The sequence below is a fragment of the Haemaphysalis longicornis genome, unplaced genomic scaffold (assembly GCF_048455015.1).
Source record: "Haemaphysalis longicornis isolate Haplotype H1 unplaced genomic scaffold, Haemaphysalis longicornis Haplotype H1 scaffold_3, whole genome shotgun sequence".
NCBI classification, from domain to species: Eukaryota; Metazoa; Arthropoda; class Arachnida; order Ixodida; family Ixodidae; genus Haemaphysalis; species Haemaphysalis longicornis.
The window spans coordinates 19,517,528-19,540,032 of NW_027526335.1; the positions used below are offsets into that span (position 1 = coordinate 19,517,528).

Here is a 22,505-nt window from a genome sequence, read left to right on the forward strand (position 1 = left end):
CCTTTTTGCAAGCAGCGGCCAGAGAAAAAGTTTCCGGGGACCAAAAAATGGACCGTTTCCCGACGTGGAACGAGAACTGACGGACTTTGTTCGGGAGCAACGAGCTGCACATCTCGCTGTGAACATCGAGCTGCTGCAAGCAAAGGCAAGGGAGATCGCTCGAGACAAAGGCATTCAGCGGGCGGACTTCGAGGCAAGCAAGCATTGGATGTCTCGCTTCATGCGCCATGCTGGGTTCTTCCTATGTTGGCGTATGTCGGTCTCGCAGAAGCTGCCAGAAAGCTACGAAGAGCTGCTTGTGGCCTTTCAGAAGCACATGATTTCATTGGGAAAGGCAGTCCTCTTTCAGCTGGGCCAGATCGGCAACACCGATCAAACACCGGTGTACTTCGATATGCCCTCGGCTCTAACGGTGCATCAAAAAGGCTCCAGGCAAGTTACTGTGCGATCAACTGGGAACGAGAAAACGCGGGTAACTGTAATGTCGTCCTGCACGGCAGACGGTCACAAGCCGCCACCCTACGTGGTGTTTAAACGAAAAACGCAGCTGAAGGGGGAGACGTTCCCAAAAAATGTTGTCGTCCGCTGCCAGGACAAGGGGTCGATGGACGAATCGCTAGTGCTGGACTGGATCAAGTCTGCGTGGTGTCGACGGCCTGGAACACTGCTGGGGCTCCCATCGATGCTTGTGCTCGACGCGTTTCGGTGTCATCTGGCGGACTCCGTGCAGCGACTGCTGCACGACTTCCGCACCGAGCTCGTCGTCATCCCGGGAGGGATGACATCCCAGCTGCAGCCAATTGATGTGTGTCTTAATAAGCCGTTTAAGGACCACATCAGGCGCCTGTATATGGAGTGGATGAGGTCCAGAGAGCCAGAAGTGACCCCTGCCGGACGGCTGAAACGGGCCTCGCCAGCTCTGCTCTGCTCATGGATCGCCAAGGCATGGGCCTGCATTCCCGAGGCGCTCGTCTGTCGTGCCTTCATAAAGTGCTCCAGCTCAAACGCGTTTGATGGCACGGAGGATGAGGTGCTGTGGGAGGACATTTTCGACAAGGGAGCTTAGGAAGAGAGTGCGTAAGACGAGGATGATGAATAATGAAGTGAGTAAATAAATGCATTTTTCTGTTTTCCTCGAACTATATTCGCGTGAAAACGTTTTTTTCTCGCGTTTGGTATCCCCGAATTACACCTTGGACTATATGCGGGTCCAAACTATACACGGGTTTTTACGGTAGATGTGGTAATGAAAGTGTTAAATTGAAGTTGCTTGCTTAGTTATATCTGCCGTGGGTTGCTCAGTGCCTACAGGGCCTGTTAAGCCGCTGCGAGTATGATTCACTTGGTTTATTGACAGTGCAAGAACAATAAAAGCGAGAAAATTGAGTTGAAAAAAAAAAATTCTGGTCTAGATAAAAATTGAACTCAAGGCCTCTGAAATGCGAGACGAGCCTGTATCCCCAATTCCATGACAGCTCAATGAACCTAGTGAATGGACCCAGTGAATGCGTCGTGGCCTTAAGACTTGGAAATTTGTGTTAGACACACATACTGAGGCCCACCTGCATAATCTGAACGGTGTGAATACAGATGTAGCAATCAGGTGAGCAGACAAGTGCGTTCCCGCTAAACGTTCGCTATGCGCGACAATGTGAATGTGGGTATGTGTCGACATGGCATTAGTAGCACCACCAGCTCTTGTACAGCACTGCCTCCCAACATATGGTGTATGGTGATGCGATTGCCTGAGGCTACGCCTAACTCTATGCTTTGGGCTGTAACATCAATAATCAGTACTTACAGCTCAACTTATACCCTAGTTCCACGGGCACAGTTAACCACGGTTAAGCGAACTGCAGTTAGACAAAACCGCAGTTTGCTGCGTTACACGAGACAAAACTGAGGTTACCCCACTAACCATGGTAAATGCAAACTCAGCTTGGCCACCTCAGTTTGGTCCCACTAACCACAGTTACCACAGCCGCAGTGCTCAAAATAGCACAATTCAGTTCTGATGCAAGAGGCGGCAAAGACAACAACAACAACAAAAAAAAACCTGGTTGCAAAAAGAAGGATTAAAAAAAAAAAAAGTGTGGCTAGGAAAGTCCCAGGCCGTGGATTGAACCCGGGACTTTTGTGTTACAGTTCGCCACCCTAACCACTAGGCCGGCGCATCAGTGGAGGTGAAAAACAAAGAAAAATCACCTGGCATTCGGAGGAGACAAAGATTTTCAAATAGCGGGTGCCCCAAAGCTGCCCCCAAGAGGTGTTTGCGTCCTTTGCGTCACTGTCGCAGTCAGACTGCCCGTCAGCAGCGGCTCATTTTCCGATTTACCCGAACAACAACAACAAAAGCCATGCTAAATTTGTAAATTCTGCGCATCGTTCGCCAGAAAAAATGGATAAAGCAGGCAATCGCAAAGCGTTTTTGGCACTCGGAAATGACTGGCGCACCTGTCGACCGTGCCTGCAAACACACCGGCGTGCCTGCCTGCACGGCCCTGTAAGCCGCTCGAACCGGCCCAGACCACGGCAGCAACAGCTTATCACTGCTCTTCGAAATCAATCTGATCGTGGAAAAGAACTTCCACATGCAAGAAAGTGGATGTTAGTGTGGTGAAAAATTGTGCTATGGATTGCAATTTGCAGTTGTAGAGATAGCGGCGGTCAAATATCCACTGCGATGCTAAGCCTAAAGTTCCCAACACCAAGCAGACCCGAGAAAACCAAGCAGGTTGCGAGCCGTTGGGGAAGCCCCTCTCCTAAATCTCGCCGCGTGCAAGTGCATTGCGTTTGGGTCTGAAACGACTGTTTTAACGATTTTTCCTTTTGTCTACACTGCTTCTCTTTTGTTTTTTATCGTGAAGTTAAAAGTGTGTTAATTTATTTTTGTTACACTCACAACCAAATGACCATGGTCACCCTACTTGGATTTCACGTGTAACAGCCAAAACCGCAGTTTGTGATAACTGTGGTTAAAGTTTAGTAACCACAGTTAAACTTAACTGTGGTTACTTCCGCCGTGTAACTAGGGTATTACAATGAGTGACGTTGCTTTTCATGCCGTTAAGCTCGATGTTAAGGCACATTCCCACTGGCGATTCGCCTCGTCGCGCGATGAAAAGCGACGTCGCAAAGCGACGAGCCGTCCGTCGCTTTTCGTCGCTTTGCGACGGCGGAGCAGATTGCTCTCGGTCCGAATTCCCTCGTCGCGCGACGGCCCCGCAAAACTGGTAAGCCAATCATGGCCGCGGAGTAGGCTGACGTAGCCGGAAACGAAACGTTTCTTTATGTCCGGTATGCAAACGCTGCGGGCGGGCGGGTGAGGACGAGCCGCCGCCGCCGCCACCGCCGCTGGCTCGCTCGGCCAGGCGCTTGGCCCGCTATCGCTGTGCCCGCCGTGTCGAGCCGGCAAGCAACTTCCCGTGTGCATTGGTTCTTTGGTCAGTGGCTTCAGCGTACGCGTGCACTAATCAACGAATAGCGTGGAACTCATCAGTGTGGAGAAGCGTGTATGGATTGTAAAAGCAAGTAATCATCGTATAGAGCTGGTGGACAGCGAGACAGTAGGTTGACTTGCAGCCTCTTCGTTCTATCGGCAACTGGTAAACACGCGTAGAGTTCGGAGGCGTCAGAACTTTGCGCCTGTGAAAAGAAGCGACATTTGTGGGCCGTGATGCGGGTATTGTGGCGTAAAAGCAAGCGTGTGCATTTCTTCGGGCAATACTAATATGTTGAAAAGAGCCTTCTTGAGTTTGTTATTTTCTGCTCCTCCCGCAACCCGCAAATGCTTTCGGCATTGCTCCAGGTTAGTGGCATGTGTTTTAGTTTGATTTCTACCTGCTTTGGTCGCGTAACATCATTTTCTTTGACTTCGAATGGTTGACGCACCAACGAGGTAGTACAAGTCGGGAAGCAGCTGCGCTGAACGCAATCGCATCATCGCTCATCGCAAGTGCGAACACCACCTCAAGGCCTCATGGCGCGACGGGCGCCGTTGCGCGATGAGGCAAATCGCCAGTGGGAATGTGCCTTTACAGCTACTTAATGTTAAGACTAGATACAGGCCTAATAAGTGCAACTGGCCAAGGTTCTGCACAAGATCAGCCAAGAATCGTCATAATTTGGCAATAGGACACTAATGCTTTCGCCCTCACTGTATCATAAAAGTGCTTAGGTGTCACTATTTTTTTAAACGAATGCCATGGGCTAACGTACGGGATAACAGAGGACCCCAGCTAGCTTTGCTAGAGAACGCGCTACCCCCCAGACACTAGCCCCAGTGGAATCCGGAGGCTCGCATACGGGTTAGGGTACTCACATGCGCTAGACAGACACGGCTATCCAAAGTAAGGCTTTATTGCCTGGCAAATACAGGCATATATCAGACAACACGACTGTCACTGGTGGGGAGACAATGGCTCCATTCACTCGGTCAAGCCATGAAGACTCAGACTCCGATATCCGTCATCGCAGCCACGGGAAGGGGGGCTTCCCTTGCGATCAGTCGGGACTCAATCTCTGAGCAGAGTCCCCGTGAAACACTCGCACATGCAGTTCATCGGTCGTCGGTTGAGGGGATAGGAGGTCTCCCCCAGGTGGTTGGGGAGAGGGTAACGTAAGAGAAGGCAACCAACTGGTCCTCCTTCCTTTGCGGCCTCGTGCACATGTTCATGACGAGCTGGTTCGGCGCGTTGCATGGGGTCATGAAGAGGTCACGACTTGCACGACGTGCCAGCTACCCAAAATGGCGGCTCCCAGCTCACCAAACCATGTGCGGATGAGACGTAGGGACACAAGGATCCCCACAATGTGAAAGTTGTGCAAGATTCTGGTGCACGAAGGTTCCACTACAGCATGTCTCATTGCCCGGTTGCATGCTTAGGACCAATGGCGTACAGAATTGGTGGTCAGCCGGGGAGCATTTGAGCATTTCATGCATACGGCACATTTAATAGTCTACTAAGTTAGCCACACCTGCACATTTCATGCAAAAGAGAAATTGAACCGCCCTGGCTCGTGAGCCACACCGAACAAAATGCGATAGTGCAACACACCCCCTTCTCAGTGCTTGGTGTAGCAAATGAAGCTTCAGACACATGTGCACTGGCCACCCAGCCCATCACGGACTCTTGCTCACAAGCATGTCGGCTCTTTCCAATGTGCAGCGAGTGCTCGGATGCAGGCCTGTGCTTTGCTACCAGCAATAAAGGCTCATGCCTTATTCCTAATGCACATCTTTAGAGCAATCAGGGGAAATGGGCATGTAGCACTAGTAAAACGAATCACAGGCACATCAGGTGCGCAAGGATGAAGCAAACCAATAATGTTGGCCAAACAAATTTGTACCATATATGACTGCACGGAAGAATTCACTTTCACTGTGCACTACCAAGCAAATCACTGCTCACTGGAACATAATAGTTGTCCACAGGAGAATGTTTGCAGCAGACTACCGTACTCACCACCACTTATTTCCGACTCTCAAGTTCCTCATGCCCACCGAGTCAGACTGGCTGATCCGTGTACTTTCATACTCCTGTTTTTTTACCTGATTTCTCACAAAGGGGACGCAGCGAATCCGTGCACACATAAACAGTCCCATCCCTGAACCATGTGGGAAGGCATTATGACTTCGAAGTTGGAAGGGTGTAATCAGAAACAGGGTCAGCAAGGAATGCCCTGGTGGTGCTTCGCGGAGAGGACTGCAACCGTACCCGATTCTAGCTACCCAAACATATACCTTTTCAATTTAACCCTTCCAAGTTTGAAGGCAACACAACTGTCCCTCTGCTAACGTCCACAGACACTCAGAGTTTAGTTTCACAGCCCTGAAACTCACGCCCCGTTTCCAAACTGCTCCAGTTGACCGAGAGAAATGGTTGCTCACGTGGCACGCCCACTGGCAAGGAAACGAAGGTCGGAAGCACGTACCCTGTGCCTGTTGTAGGGGCCGCTGCTGTTGGAGTGGTAGCCAGAGGGACCGTCGTGGAAGTGGTTCTGGTACGAGTGGTCCCCGCCGTCCCCCCGGCGGGGCTCCTGCCCTCGGTACCGCTGCGAGGGCCCGTGCTGCTGCTGGCCAAAGCGGCCCCCGTTGGCAGACGGCCCGTTGGCTGCACGGCCTCTGGAGCTGCCCTGCGAGCGGTCGGGCTGGTGGGGGTGCTCGTGGCCGGGGTTTGCCTCGGAGGACGGCCGGTCGCCCACGTGGGCATCCTCGACATCAGGCACTGGAATAGGAGGCCATCAGGTTACAGAGCTACCCACAAGAGGTAACAGGCAGAGTGGTCCTAAATTTTAGACACACATGCGTTGCATTTGATTCATGATTAAATTCTAACTGCACAATGGGACGAGGACAAGGATTGTTACATTTGATCATTGCAGTGCCAGCGAGTTCTGACGCTTCCTGTGAGGTAAGCGCTCCAATAGGAACTGCTCATGACTGTTGGGCATCGGTAGATGCAAGATGGGATGCAGAAAACAAGGTGCACGCGACCGCATATCAAAGAGAAGAGAAAATAGAAGAAGAAAGTGAAAATAGGAAGCTTTTTTTTCAAATTCCTTCCATTTATACACACACTGGGCTTGGTCAGTATCCTATTTATCTCCCACTCAGTAATTCTTTAGCACAACACTGTTCTGCAAAATTGCACCTGCTTAGCACAACCCTAACGTTTAGTGAAGAATTGACAACCTTCAAGGGACAGTAACGAAGCTGAAATTAATGTGCCTGCGTGATCCTACCATTGAACTGAGTGGCCCTCATTGGAACCTGGTGTTTGACAATTCAGTGCTGCCATTAAGCTACAATGTAGACCACTTATAACGTATGCCGCAGGATGCCGCAAAAGTTCGCACTATGGACAAGACATGCGCACATCAAACCACATCGCAATTTACCTTTCAATCCTTGTTTGTTCATAACATCACCCAAATTAACGCCACTTAAAAACAAGGGCGCGGTCTTTATTTCAGCTTTTTTTTTTTTTCCACATCAGACGCTGCTGCACAGTCTTCCAAATTGCGAGTGGGGCTCTGACTTACTTAGTGCTTTTGTTCTGAGGGAGCACGTCTGCGTTTCTTAGCCTGTAAAGGACCGATGGTGCATGGAGGGAGAAAGCCCAGCCTATGTGGCTTATGCCCCAGACAATGTGATCAGAACGCAAGCCGGAATTTTTTTCAACCCACTTTTGGTTCACACTGCCAAAGAGGCTTGCTTATCAGCTCAATGTAGAGGTGGTGGAAACCTCCATTGTGGGGGGCTCACTATCTCTGGGTGTTTGGAAAGGGAGGGGGCGGTTGCTTATCTGCACAATGTTCTAATACGAAACAACTGGCCGTGCACGCCACGGGGCTCACTTTCTTCAGGAGTGTGCCACGAACAAGGGCAGTTGTGGTTATCACGCGAGTGCAAATGGAACTCGCGAATTAAAGGATGCTAATTTTTTTTTCTTCTCAGAGCCCAAATTAGAAGAAACCAGGAAGGGTGCGCTGCATGAGATAGCTATCTTTTTTTTTTTGTGACCCTAAAATGATGCCCCAGTTGCACCAGTTGATCAGCGAACCCGCGAAAAAACCGCACTATAAACAGTATTGTGCTTCGGGCAGTTTTAAGCAGTACTCTTATGCATCGAGTTCTATGGGAGACAAATGGTTGACACAAAAACACGCATTATATCCGGCCCTACACTATGTTAATGCTATATAAATGGTATGCACTGTACCTCACAGAGATGAGCACACTTTCACATTTTTGATGGTGGAACTGATTGCCTAATCTGGTTCCCAAGATGAACTGCAGCAGCAAGCCCTTTTTTTTCTTGCCCCATGTAATGAAACTGAATTTCATTACAATGAAACTGAATGTAATGAAACGATGTAATGAAACAGAATTTTTCTTCCGTATGGCGCATGGTAGCCTTAGCTGTTTGTATGCTATAAAACCTAACACAACCAAACCAGAAATTGAATTGTACATGCCACCCGGCTTAATACAAAGCTTGATCCTGCAGAAGCAACCGAAAGGTTTTCTGTTTTCCCAATGCAACAGAATTCTCGATTCAAAGAAAAATCTTGCATATCTGCTAGACAAAGATTTCGCTGCAATGCAAAAAAGACCTGCCGCGGTGGCTCAGTGGCTAAGGCGTTGCGCTGCTGAGCACGAGGTCGCAGGTTCGATTCCCGGCCGCGGCGGCCGCTTTTCTGATGGAGGTGAAAAGCAAAAACGCCCGTGTGTACGAGATTTCGGCGCACGTTAAAGATCCCCAGGTGGTCAAAATTAATCCGGAGCCCTCCACTACGGCGTGCCTCATCGCCTGCGTTGCGTCGGCGTGTTAAACCCTACAATCAATCAATCAATGCAAAAAAGAAGGCCACCCACCTTTGGGAAGAGATATTTGGTTCTGCAGATAGTCAAAGAGGGTACTAGGTCCTGACGGCCGACTAGGCGCCTTTTCATCGGCAGAGTCACGATCTCGCGGCTCTCTTCGCTTGCGGCCCATTTCTGCAAAGAACAAAAGAAAAGGTTCCAAAATGAACCGAACAACCACTGCAGTGAACTGTGCTTGAATATGCTTTCCTTTTTTTATTACCGACACAGTTCACATCAATGGAGTGCACAGCAGGTGAACACACAAAGTTGTAGGCAGTCGGCGAGTTGCCCAAATACCCATGCTTAGCCACTTGCTCAGCATACAAAAAAAGAAAAAAATCCTTGTTACTTGTGCACTTGCACTGAACATCGCCAGATAACCTCTACAGCGTAGACACAAACAACAAACAAGACAACTAGACAAGAAATGCTATCCACGACCCTTGCTGGATATTGTCCAGCCCAGACTTCCACGCGCTGTGACCGTCTGTTGCACGGACGCACGCAGTAAAATGGTTGTTGCCGCTTGAATATTCATTTCTGCGTGTGATCCGGCAACGGCGAGTGACATCGGTGTTTATCGCGTGCTATGTGTTCCGAACAGGCTTGTGCAGAGTTAGAATCAACGGCGAAATGCCTGGAAAGTGTCGTGTGCCACGGTGCAATGGAAATTGCAAGACAGGCCCCAAGGTGCACGTTTTCTTGTTCCCTCAAGCCGACGAAGCAAGACAAGCGTGGATACGTGCCATTCTACGTGAAAACATGGTCGTGTCAGCCAACTCCAGGGTGAGAAATTTTGAATGCTTTATGATTTTATTAGCACATTGCTTCTACCGTTGCATGGCAAGCCTTGTAGTTTGTAGCACATTACGCCTAAACGCGTCACACAAAGCCCTCGATGTACTGTTGCTGTTACGATGTAGCTGTACTGATGCTAGGATGTTTTTCTTTTGTTTAGGTGTGCAAGCACCACTTTAAAGCAGAAGACATCGTTCGGGAAACAAGCTATATTGACCAAGCCACCGGCCGCACAGTGACCACACCACTCTCACGTTTGCGGCTTCGAGCTGATGCAGTACCGACGGTATTCCCTGGTTGCCCAAGCTACCTGTCCATAGAACGCACTAGAAGAGAGGATCCAGAGAGCAAGCGAATTGCTCTTGGAGGCCGCTTCCCTTGAGAAAGTGCTCGCCTCAATTCTCACTGCCAAGAAAGAGGACAAAGCAGATAAGCTTTGCAATTTGAAAGATGTCGCAAACTTCGTTCGAGGCAAGAAGCTGACATTTTGGCATGTCATCGAATGCAATGAACACGTCATTTTGACTCACATTTGTAACGATGAGGCTCCTTGGATTAAGTACTCTGGTGCCTTAAAAACCGACTTAACTCTCACAGTAAACGTCGCAAAAGCATCAGTGAAGCAGCTCGGGTCCAAAATGGTAGTTCTGTCCGCGATCGACAGCAAACGACGGCTGCTGGAGTTGCTGGAAGGAGTCGAGGGGTTCGACAGTGCCCAGAGTTCAAGCTCTGAAAGCTCAACCAGAGACATCTTTGAGACTGTCGCTCCTCTTCTGAGCGAAATATCCACGGCACAAGAAGACGGCACAAGAAGACCCCGACCATTCAACTGCTCGCTGAGCAAGTGAAGTTCATGTCAACAAAAAAAGAATGACGGCGCTACTCTGTTGAATTCATGGTGTACTGCTGCATACTATTTACTATATCGCCCCACGCGTACAAGTACATGCGCAGTCACGGGAGCATCATTATGCCACACCCAAGGACCATTCAGTCAATATGTTCGTCTTTCGGAATTAACCCCCAACTGGAGCATCAAGACAATACATTCCTCCGCTACATGGCCACGAAGATATCCTAGTTGAATTAGCAGCAACGCTACGTGACTTTGATAGTGGACGAAATTCATTTAAAGCCATTTTTCGACTATAAGGGAGGCAACATCGCTGGTATCGCGCTGAACAATGCACAAGCAGCAAATAGTGCATTTGTATTTATATTACACAGCTTCATGTGCAAGATTAAAGAGGTAGCGCACATTGTACCCGTTCATAAGGCTAATGGAGAATTTCTGCGCAACGTTTTAGGAGATGTCTTTCGCGGGTTAGAAAAAATTGGACACAAAGTGATGCGTGTTGTGACTGACAACAACGCCGTAAATCAAAGCGCAATGGTTCTTTTTAAGTACTCGGTGAGCAAGACCCCTCAAGCCGTGTCAAAAAAAATCACTGGCAAATGATTTCGTGTTTCCGCACCCATCAGATCCCCCCAGGCCATTGTTCTTTGTCATCGACCCAGTGAATTTACCGAAGTGCGTGCACAACAACTGGTTAAAACAAAATGACAACAAGACTAAGAAGCGGAAGCTGCAAACTTTAACAAATAAATAAATAAAATACCGATGGGTGTAGAAAGCAGTGGTCTCTTTTGTCTTTTTCCTTCCTAATTTTAGTCAGTATATTACACGTGTAGCCGCAAAAAAGTCAGAAAAGCACACAACTAATATAAGGACTTCTGTTGAAGCGTTCCTGCGCTTCTGCCGGACCAATCTCGGCTACGTCACAGGCATTCCCACGGCCTTGAGCCAGTCTAGGTGGCGTTGCTACAACGCATGCAGATTGCTCTGAGGCCCAAAGGAAAAAAAAAACCTGTAACGGACCGCACATTCGGCACGAGTGCTGTGCAAGCATCAGGATGTGCTCCAGCGACAAGAGAAAACACCCTGTCTGATGACGGCGTACTGACATTCGCTTCATTTTGGGAGGCGAGTACAAAACCTATGTGGTGTCTTTTCTTTTCGGGTTTTGATTAGGTGCGTTAACGGTTATACAGTGCTTTTTGCATTTTAATGAATGGCACAGTTGTGTTTTGTTGAGATAAGCTGGTGTGCAGCATGACACACCACACCGCTTGTTTCAACAAGGACACGAAAAATATTTCGTGCTTGCAATTGTTGCCACTTTACCTTTCATATTTTCATAGAGCCAGGCAGAAATGTAAGCGCTGCTTCAGATGCAAGAAGGCGAGAAACATCGTTGGCCAGTACATGCTGCTTTGCAGCAAAGCTAGTACCGCCCGGTTTTTTAGTGTTTGACGTGCTTGCTTTCTAGCTTTGGGGAGGTATTTGTGTTATCAATGCTAATTGTGGCATGTTTCGCAGTTGTTGTGGCATTAAGTGCAATTCCTTTGTTTTGAGTAGAGGCATCTTTCAAACTCTTCTCTCGTTCATGCAACACAATTCGCTGGCTTTGTGCGGCTCTTCTTTTGAAAAAAGGTGCTTGACATCTTCGGATTACGCCTTGCAGAAAACTGGATAGTACATTTGAAATTTCGTTCCTATGAAACCTAAGCAAGAGGTTCTTGAGATCTGTTTAAAAACATGACAGTAAACGCTTGTGCAAGAGTTGCACCTTAGCACAAAACTCTAGGTGAGCTGGCACCCTTGCTGTCAACTTTACCAATCCAAGCCTTGACCAGTCAACCATTTTTTTGAAGGATTTCATGACTCTCTCGTATTCGTAATACCGTGTTATATAAACGGCGAGTGTTTCCTTTGGTTCAAAGGCCTGCAAAGTTAAAAAACGTACGCGAATTCTGAATCAGCTGCGACGCACCCCTACTGCACGAGCAGCCAGAGTGAGCACGCACACTTCATACACAGCGGGGTGCATCAGGATGCATGTCTCGACAAGTACCAGCCGGAGGGAGTGAGCAGCTGCGCATCACAGACGTGGAGGCGCCAACAGATACACATTTATGCATCGACACGTCTACTGGCAGAGGCGGGCAGAGCTCATGCTGCCCACGCGCACCCGGCGCCGGCTTGTAGGAAATCTCATGTTTTTTGGAGCCAGTGGGGCTGTTTTGTATACCGTTAAACCTCGATATAACGAAGTCATACTTGCAGCTGAAAAGTTCGTTAAATAGCAAATTTGGTAAAATTGAGGTTTCGATTTTACAGTTCATTTAATCAGTTATTGAAGTTTCACAATCTTTCCCATTGCCCAGAAACAACTGCTATTCATTTACCGCTATCCATTTCAAGCATAATTTGTACTGAACCTGGTCGTGAAAATCAATACTTAGGCAATGGAATTCCGATAGCTGACAATAGTTCATGCATCATCGTAAAACCGGTGCTTTTCTCACAGCGCCTAATTAAGTATGACAGCGGACCTCACTAGGTTTCCATTTTGTTTTCCTTTGTCATTTCAGTCCCTATTAAATGCTGCTGTTTGTAAATTGGACCCGTGTCCGAGCCCTACGAATTTTATCTTGAACCGGACCGAAAGCGCGAATTTATCAGGCGAGGCGCTGGTTTGGGGTTACACCTCTTTCCAACCGTTCGGTGGTAGGCTTAGGTGCATCGTTGAGCGATTTTATTGTAGGGTTTAACGCGCCAAAGCAATGCAGGCAATGAGGCGCGCCGTAGTGGGGGGCTCCGGATTAATTTTGACCCTGTGGGGATCTTTAACGTGCGCCAAAATCTCATACACACGGGCGTTTTTGCTTTTTGCCTCCATCAGAAAAGCGGCCGCCGCGACCGGGAATCGAACCTACAACCTCGTGCTCAGCAGCACAATGCCTTAGCCACCGAGCCACCGCGGCAGGTGCGTTGTTGAGGGGTGCGTCAGTCTGACAGCAGACAGGTCTTATGAGACTTTCAAGTGACTCCTTTATGTACGAAGGCTCCACAGAAGGGGCAGGTACTGCAACCTTGACACTCAAGATAAAGCCATGATCATGAGTTGAGCGGAGTATTTGGAGCAGCACTTGCATACTCCCGTGAAAGCGCAAGGCTTACATTAAATATCTTACGGCTGAACTCTATTGAGCAATTAGTTTTATGCCCACTGAGCCCTGAAGAAACAGATCCCCGCACTGCAGCTGTCAAATGTGCATGGGTGAAGCGAAGATGACCACGTTCAAAGAGAGCAATTTATTGCCACCAGCACCGATGTTCAGGATATAGTAAAGAAGTCCACCAGCAGTGCTTGGCGTTTCTTCACCAGGGTGGGCATTACGTGACACTCATATGCTAACAGTGCTAACAAGGCTTGCTTTAAAGAATGTTCGCCTGCGTGTCTCCACAGAGCGTCAACGGCATCCATCCCTTTGCTGGCTGTCGGTTTCACCGACAATTCCTCAGGCTCTTGTTCAAAGTCAGTGCTGCCGTCACACATGCGTTTATTGCTGACGCTTTCAATTATGGTGTTGTCGTCCGGCTCTTCTGTAGTAACTGCATAGGCATCATTACTTATGAAGTCGTCGAGGGTGACGTCATTGCCTACTCCACCGTGGTCAAACAACTCATTCCCCGACTTGAGAACCTCTGCTGTTGGCTTAGCACTCTCTTCATCACTGGCCTCGCCGTCTGAAGCGAGCTCAATATGCAGTCAAGAGCACGGTCATAGGTCGGCGTAATCACTCGTGAGTACACTCATTTGTACTCAAACTCACGAGTACGATGATGAGTGAGTACACACCCAGAAAAAAAAGTGAGTACGATGACGAGTGAGTACAGGGGTAAGTCCACCACTCGTGAGTACAGTACTCATGAGTACACTACTCATGAGTATGAGTACTCATGAGTTTGAGTACTGATGAGTTTGAGTACTCATGAGTACACAGTACTCATGAGTACACAGGACTCATGAGTACAATACTCATGAATACTGGTTTTGTGAGTGCCTGCACTTTTGAGTATATGCACTCGTGAGTACAATAGTGCAAACAAGTTTTATCACGAGCTCGAGTCCGGACGCGCATGTACGAGTCGCAAGCATTTAGCGGTGCCGCTGTGCAGCTTAACTGTCAAGGATGGTAAAATTAGACAACGAAAACTGCACCTCCCTCCTTTCCCGGTCCCTGTTTGGCGCTGTAAGCGTTTCTCGGCAGTCACTCGCAAAGGGGCCACGGTGAAGAGGGAAGAACAAGGGGGTGAGGGCCCGGCGGGAAACGCAGCCGCAGTTGCTCAGCTCCTACGGCACTTGTTGACTGCCGCAGTTATTTTTGTTGACGCAGCCTGTGAACGCGTAGCGGCTTCATTGCGCTTGCTCCCTTCCAGTTGTTTTAGGGGAGAGGCGGTGGAGGCTGCTAACAATGCACGCACTAGGCGTACTGAAGTCCCTCTTTTTCGGTCTTCAGAAGTTTCCGTAGGCGCATGTCACGCTGTGTAGTCGTTTCGTGAGATGAACCGCTCATTTCAACCGTCGCAGTTAATTTACGTAATTCGCGTCAAACCGACTGCTTGGTTTGTAACGTCTGTCTCACCAAAATTGTCCGCACTATTCCGCTATGCGTATTCAAGCGACAATTTGGCTGATGTACGTGCGCCCATATGGTTTTATTAGGTTCCCGTTTTGAAACATTTTGCTCAGGTTCACTAGTAATATGGTCTTGTGTAGTGGAATTTATAAGTGAGCATACAGCCCCACCGTGCAAGCGCGGCGGTGGAATTTGCCCCAGCAATGGAAATAAAAAATTCGGGTACACCTAAGCACGTTTGTGAGTTGTGAATCGGACATCATATTATCCAGTTGAACGCGTGCGAAGCTTTGTTTATCCTCGCATATTTTGTCGAAGAGCTCTGGCATCTTGCCACTGGAGGAGCGTTTTGCTTTCGAATGGCTTTACTTTCGAATGGCAACCCCATTCGCCGCTTCTTGTTTATGCCACCGTGTAATGAGGGCGCTGACGATGACGGTGAATTTCGGTGATTGTTATTCCCCTACCTTCACTACTGTTTACAGGCGGGGCGACCACCCCTCGCTAGCAACAACTGCCGTGTTTAAGCTAGCACTGTGGGAGGCCTCGTGAAGGAATCGTTTTGAAATGATGAACGCCAACGCCAGACACCGGGATTGTCGCTTAAGCTCGCGTCTTGTAACGTCTCGTAAAACATGTGGATTGCACATAACGACGCCACCGCACTTTTTGATCGATCGCTGTCAGCTTCATCCGCGCTGCTCAAGATAAGAGCTGCAGATTTCCACTGTGCAACCAACCCACCAACACGGCAATACAGTGACGTCAGTGCAGGCTATCACACCTCCGAAAAACGCGTCTGCAAACTTTGTTCTCGAGTACACGAAGCACGGCAGAGCAGTTCGACACTGCTGTAACGGCTGCCAAGCACCGGCAGAAACTGGGCGCCCTGCGGCCCTTGACTGCGAGTGATACCCTCTCCATGCCGCCCGCCCGCCCTCCCCCCCCCCCAAACACACACACACACTGTTGGGACTGGGCATTCCAGCGCAGTCACCACTGTTGCGATGTTGCCCTCCAATATATACAAAAGTAGCAAAAGCGTTACATGGCTCGCACAAAGGCGATAGCACTTCTCAACTCAGTGCCTCCGATGAAATGCCGCCGCACAGCCGCTGCTTCAGGGCTGGTTTTATACCCCCGTGGTTCCGCCGCAGCCCAAGCAGTTCGAATCTTTCCAATCAGGACTATCACTGGCCACAGTTTGAAGGCGAAGTGATTGCGTCAGCCGAGCCACGACAGGAAAGGGAAGGCGACTCAGCGGCGCCGCCTCCAGGGTCTACTCGCTGCGTGTCCTTTTCGGGCCCGTCGTCCCAGGCATGATTTGGTGCGGCCGTCTCGATGGGAAAAGGAGAGTAGACTCGGCGGCGCCGTGTGCCGCCAAGTTGCGGCACGTCTGCCGCGGGCTGTTTGACCGAGGCGCGAATCGGGCCCACCGTCGGCAAGTCGCCAGGTGCAGCAAATTTGTGTTGGGCGCTCTGGTTAACCGCACACGCACGCATGCAAAAATTATTGATACAGCACGCATACAAAAATTTGACTGGGCTGCTAACGGAAATAGACACAACGACGCATAGCGCCCCTGTCCTGTCCCTTTCTCGCGGCGGGACATCCCTCTTTGGCTTTTCACGCGGTAGCCGGTTTTCGTCTTTCTGTTTATCTCTTACTTTGCGGGCTGGCGGCGGTTGCAAGGGTTACGGTTGCGCAATGTTCGCAGAATGCGGTACAGTGGCGGCAGCGTCTCTTTCCAGCTGGTTTTAACGATGATAGCCTTTCTTTGGCCACTTGAGCGCGAAAATGTTGGCCTGTCAGTGTGTCTGTGTCCGTCATAAAGATAATTTATTATTGCACCTTAATATCACGCCCCGCTGTATACATGAGAGCTACTGGGGTCGCCGTTACGTAGCTTTAGGTACATAATGTGCCCTCTCTACAACTGGCCAACTGCCCCGCGATTCAGCCGCTCGGCCAAAAGTTAAAATAATCCTTGATCGAGAGCTTCATATTGCAAAATATTCCCTCGCTACTAAAGCTGGTACCATGCTTGCTATTTATGAGTGTTGTTCAACAAAAATAAAACATTAGGGATATTTGAACCCAAACATAAATACAAAAGTGATATGAAAGTGAAAATCTCAGGCTACAGCACCCCGCGCGCTTCGAAGACACATGGAGTCTCGGGAGTTCTTATTTACAGACATGAATTATACACGGAACCGTAGCCATACAAGCTTGGCTAACAGCTGTGAGCTTTCTGACGCTACCGGCGTCGACAGTGCATTATTTATATGTACAGTGGAGCACACAACGATTAAAACGTTGCCGCGCTTTAGAGCTATTACGGAAACCGTACGTCATGAAAGTAAGAATAAAAAAAAAAAAAAACACCAGAGCGCGGCGTCAGAAATGCATCAGAAGGGCAATTTTTTTTTCCCCCTTTGCTGAGCCGCCTTCGCTGGCGCGCCGGCACTGGGAGCGCGAGCGTGAAAGTAAAAAGAAAGGGTGTGCAACCGACTGCACAAGGCGGCGAAAAATCCGCTTTTTGTTTGTTTGTTTTGCTGACCTCGGTTAACCCACGCAATCGACCAATGAGAGGCAACCCATTGCTGTTGCCCTCAGCTACTTTCCTAGCACCGTGATAGCATCCCTGGAGAGAAAAAAAGAAGCGGCACGCCACCCTGATGCCTTTCCCTGCGCCCCGTTAGGAACACACAAGCCTTAGCCAAGAGGTAAACACATCAGGGAGGGAGAACTTGTGTCGGTTGCACCGTGAAACTTGAAACTTCGCACTGCGTAGCGCAAGGTACTGTATTTACTCGCGTAATTTGCGCACTTTTTTTCGCGAATTTAGGGCCTCAAAAAGGGGGTGCGCAAATTACGCGGGTATATTGCGAAAAGTCAAAAATAACGTGTAAATGGTCCTAACGCGGACTATACAAATAAGAGAAAATCGAGTATGATAGCAAAAGCGAACGATACTCGTTTATTTAAACGCGAACACAGTCAAAAGTACACAAAAGTAGTTGAAAGTACACAGTCAAAAGTACCTACAAAAGTCCAGTCTGGTTGTGGTCTAGTCGGAATCACTCGTCGAGAAATCCGACTCCAAGTCGTCGTCACGGCCGCCATCACTGCCCTCCCAAAGCGCATCATCCTCAGTTCCGTCGAGTGCATTCGACAGCCCCGTCTTTTTGAAGCTGTGCTCCACGATGCTGGGTGAGACCATGTCCCACGCTGCCACGATCCACTCGCAGACCGTCTCTAGTGGCAGTCGCTTTATCCTCCCAGTGGGAGTGAGCCCGTAATCTCCGCTGGCCATCCACTCGACGTACATCTTGCGCACGTAGTCCTTGAAGGGTTTGTTGACCGACACATCCAAGGGCTGCAGGACAGATGTTAGGCCACCCGGAATAATGGCCAGGTGGGTCCACATGTCGCACAACTTCTCCTTCACACTCTCCACAAGATGCCCTTTGAGGCTGTCGAGCACCAACAGCGATGGCAGTCGCAGCAAAGCCCCCGGTCTCTTGCCCCAGACAGTGTCGATCCAGTCCTGCATCAGCTCCGCGTTCATCCACCCGTTTTCTTGAGCACGGATGTGAATGCGGGCCCCCAGCTTCATTTTGGGCACTGTCTTCCTCTTGAAGATGACGAAGGGCAGGAGTTTGCGGCCATCTGCTGTCATGGCAAGCATCACCGTGCAGCGTTGTTTTTCGCAGCCAGTGGTCTTGATGGGCACAGACGAGACGCCTTTCTCGCTCCCTGTGGTGTTGGGCGGCATGTCGAACGTCAGTGGCGTTTCGTCAGCGTTCCCAATCTGGGACACGATGAAGCTCCCCGTTCGGCGTAATCCAATCACGAAGCGGTGAAACAACACAATTTTCTCCTCGCAGTCCTGCGGTAACCGCTGGCAAAGGGTCGTTCTCCGTCTGAGAGACAGTTGGTGGCGTCTCATGGAGCGCGTCACCCAGCCTCGCCTTGAATGCCGCAGCAGGGATCCCTTTCTCGTGTGCAATCTTCCTTGCTTCAAACTGTAGCATCTCGCACGACACGGCAAGACAGGACGACCTCATCTGTCGAACATACTTCAACAGCTCTTCTTCCACGGCAGGAAACTTTCCTTGCTTTGGTCCCCGAAACGCCCTCCTTCCAGGTTTGGTATTTTGGAGGGAACTCTTCTGCTTCTTCCAATACCTCACGTGGCTCTCGTTCACGTTGAAGTGCTTTGCGGCTGCACGGTTCCCTTTTTCCTCGGCAAACTCAATGACACTGAGTTTGAATTTCGCCGTATAGTTATTGTAGCCCATCGCTACTGTAGCAAAAGGTGACTGACTGACGGCGACGGCAAAACGTGAACACAAAGAGAAGATTCCGTCGCAGCGCGTACGCAGGAAAGAGGCAGAGGATTCTCTCGCAGCACGAACGCAGGAAAAAAGAGGCGGCAAGGCGACACCGCGGCAGGGCTGATACGCCCTCCCACACCTCCGATGCAGAAATTAGTGCTTCCGACTCCGCGTCTGCCTTTGTGTGTGTTGTGTGCGAGTTCTCACGCCGCAAAAGAAAGGAAAGGAGGAGGAAGGCACACGCTCGAGCAGTTCCGACTCCCAGCGGAAAGGACGAGAGGAAGGGTGTGCATGTGTCGGGAAGGGCAGAGCAGGGGAATGTAGCCGGGTAGGGCGCCTGGATGTTCCTTCTCGCCTGCACTCCGTCACGGAGGGGCGGAGTGGAGGCGCACCCAGACACGGAGAAGGGAAGAAGTGAGAAAAGAATGAAGAGACTATTGGCGCGCAGCATCGTGTGTCACTGCACTCCCATGCGCCATGCCGCCGTCCAAAGTGTGCTTGTTTGTGCGCACGTGCCAATGGGTTCTCTTGGGCGAGACAGGGAGTGCAAAATATGCGAGTAAAATTTTTTTTCTTTAAACTTTGAAAAAAACTTAAGGGTGCGCAAATTATGCGAGGGCGCAAATTATGCGAATAAATACGGTATTGCAGTCGCCCGTTCCTCTTTCGTAATACAGTCGAATCCCGCTTCAACGAAATTGACGGGACGCGCGAAAAATTTCGTTGAAGCGAAAATTCGTTGAGGCGAAATCCGCCCCAACACACCACGGAAAGGCCCGAAAAATAGCCCCGTATGTTTCCGCATCATTGGCAGCAAGTGACGCGCAATAACGTCACGTTTATTTGGATAACAAACATACCAATGGTTATCTGTGTTCACTGCATGCAAAGAACGCGTTACGGAGGGGGGTGAAGAAATGCAAGCGGAAAACGTATTGCTGCACAAGGCGTGCCCACCGAGCTGATTACTTTCAGATAGCTGCTAGGCCGTCGGAAGCCCCCCTCGCTTGTGGCAGGAGCAGTGGCATTATCTTATCCTCTGACGGCACGGCAGCTACTGACCTTGGCAGGCAAGACGCGCGCGCTTGCATTAAACATGACCGCGCGCTCGCGACTAAGATAGGATGACTTGGCTTCAAGACCAAACACGCAAACATGATTTTTGCTCTTGGCTATGAAGAATGGTAGAAGGAAAACGGCAAGGACAGCTGCTCACGAGCCACAACGCATACATGACGGCGCCGCACTATTCGTGCGATTTCAATTGGATACAGATTGGCTGTAGCTCCGGCTAGTTCACTCTAGCTCCGGCTTGGCGAACCGGGCCTGTGCCTCATGTAAAGACGGCCAGCCACATCGTTATCACCATCAAACAATGGCGTCCGCCTAAGAGTTTTTTTTTTTTTTTTTTTTTTTTTTTTGGTGCGTTGTGGGCGCACCGCGCATGTTTTCGGTGAAACTAAGCTTCCTGAATGTTTAAAAAGTTACAAATAGCTGGCGCTATGCTTATTTTATTGTGAAATAATTGTTCAAACCCAGCCCAATTCATCGAAAATTTCGTTGAAGCGAAAGCAAGCCAGACAAATGGTTCGTTGTGGCGAGGACTTTGTTGCATTGACTTCTATGGCTAGCTGACGGGGAATTGGAAATATTTCGTTGAAGCGGAAATTTCGTTGAAGCGGACTTCGTTGTAGCGGGATTAGACTGTAAACCAAAGCGTGACAGCAACACCGGCCCGATAAGAAAGCCAATCAAGTAATGAACGTAAAACCATAGCGGAGCTGATACACACATTGCATTTCAGCACCTTGCAATCCGCACGTGACGGGTTGCAAGCTGAGTTGCTACTGATATTAAATTGCGGAGTCACATATCATTAAATAATTGGGGTTTTACGCCTATGGGGTGGCACTTGAAAGACGACTGATAAACACCAGTGGCCGCAGCTGGCGTTCTGCTGGAACCGCATCTTCTGACGCAGTGGAATGGACGAGCGAAATAGGGGTAACGTCGACATGATCTGTTGTCTTCGAACTTCGGCTTTCGAACCTTAAAAAACCTCGAGAATGTAGGATTGCCGCTTTTTGCGATTGCTGGAAAACACCACGAGTGGCAGTTCAAGGTCCCTAGCAATGTCGACACTCTTGCGCAGTGGCTACCTGTCTGCTGTGTTTAGTACGTCAATCTTTTCCTGAAGGGAAAGCGCCTCCCGTTTTCGCGACACCATCAAGGCACGACAAAGTTTGCGCCTGCAAGTTCAGCGGTGTCCTCAAAGCTTGAAGCACATGATGACGACGAGAGCGCGTGCTATTCTTGAGGTGGTGCTTTTATGGCAAACACGCACATCCAGCATTCCGAAATGAAACTTCCGTTGTAAGCGTAGTGGTGATGGTGATAGCATAGAGTAACATAGGGCCATCTAGCGGTGATGAATCGCACCCCCTGCGGCTTCATGCAGTCAGTTCCGTAGCCAAGCCTAGCCAAGGTTCATCAAACGTCAAAATGGCGGTCCAGACATGTGGCCCAAGCGGCTTCATAACGTCAGATTGCGACGAATGACACGGGAACGTACTCTGAGGCACGACGTAACAGTGAGCATTTTAATACATGGGACTCTATGTGAGCTGCGCCGGGACTACACAAAAACAACAGTGCAGCCGGGAAAACGCTGCACTGAGGAACGTAAGAGTGGGGTTATACTGCATTCAGCATAAATTTGGGGGGAGGGTAGCAGCCAGGAAAACGCAGTATGGGGTTATACTGTATTCAGCATGAATTTGGGGGGAGGGTTTATCATGGGGAAAAAAGTTGCAACAGTTCTTTAAAAGTTGAAATTTCATACAATATAGATGCTAAGATAAGCACTGTCGAAACCTTATTTTTCCCAGTAAAACACGTAAATAATTATGAAATCGAATTTCTTTTTTATTCGCAACATGCTAGTGGCCCCCTACACGCCATTGTCCCCCTACTCGCAATCAGACCTCTTCTCATTCGTTGTTGGCCCACAGCGCATTGCCTTCTGTGCCGCCAAGGCACTCCAAAGCTTGTACGTACCTTCGATCTAACCAGACAAGCATCTGTCCATTTACCTCAGGGTGAATATACCAAATCTCGGTGCGCCTAATACTATGGCAAACGAACCCTCTGTCAACAAATACGCAGTGTGCTTGAACAGCACCCAGACGAAAGACAAAGAAAAGTTACGGCACTGAGTACACGTGTTCACGGCGAGCATCCTGTATACTCCTTTTTCTTAGTCTTTCGTCTTGGCACTGTTAGAGACCAATGAAAGATGCAGGCATCTCTGGTTTAGGTACCTTATCAGCCGGATATACTGGAGACAGAGGGACCCTTTCTCCCATCAGCCCTGCTCAACTTTCTCTTAATGTGCCCTGTCAGCTTTACTGGCCCTCTAATGAACGTCAGTGTTGGCAATTGATGTGCCTTGTGTGCTCCTACCTGTTTTCTACCGCAACACCTGTGGCCAGCGAACCGTCGGCCAC

The 22,505-nt window shown here is 49.5% G+C and overlaps 1 protein-coding gene and 1 pseudogene across 2 annotated transcripts in view; one reads left to right on the forward strand and one right to left on the reverse strand.

Annotated features, from left to right (window-relative positions):
• The window catches only part of LOC144174083 (tudor domain-containing protein 3-like), a 117,538-nt gene that overhangs the window by 80,427 nt on the left and 14,606 nt on the right, over positions 1-22,505 (reverse strand). For both annotated transcript variants that reach the window (XM_077702527.1, XM_077702526.1), the window contains exons 9-10: positions 8,381-8,503; positions 5,935-6,227 (exon numbers count right to left, since the gene is read on the reverse strand). In XM_077702527.1, the coding sequence (XP_077558653.1) occupies positions 5,935-6,227; positions 8,381-8,503 (416 nt within the window). The remainder of the gene's footprint in view (positions 1-5,934; positions 6,228-8,380; positions 8,504-22,505) is intronic.
• LOC144173532 (uncharacterized) lies at positions 9,134-10,786 on the forward strand (annotated as a pseudogene).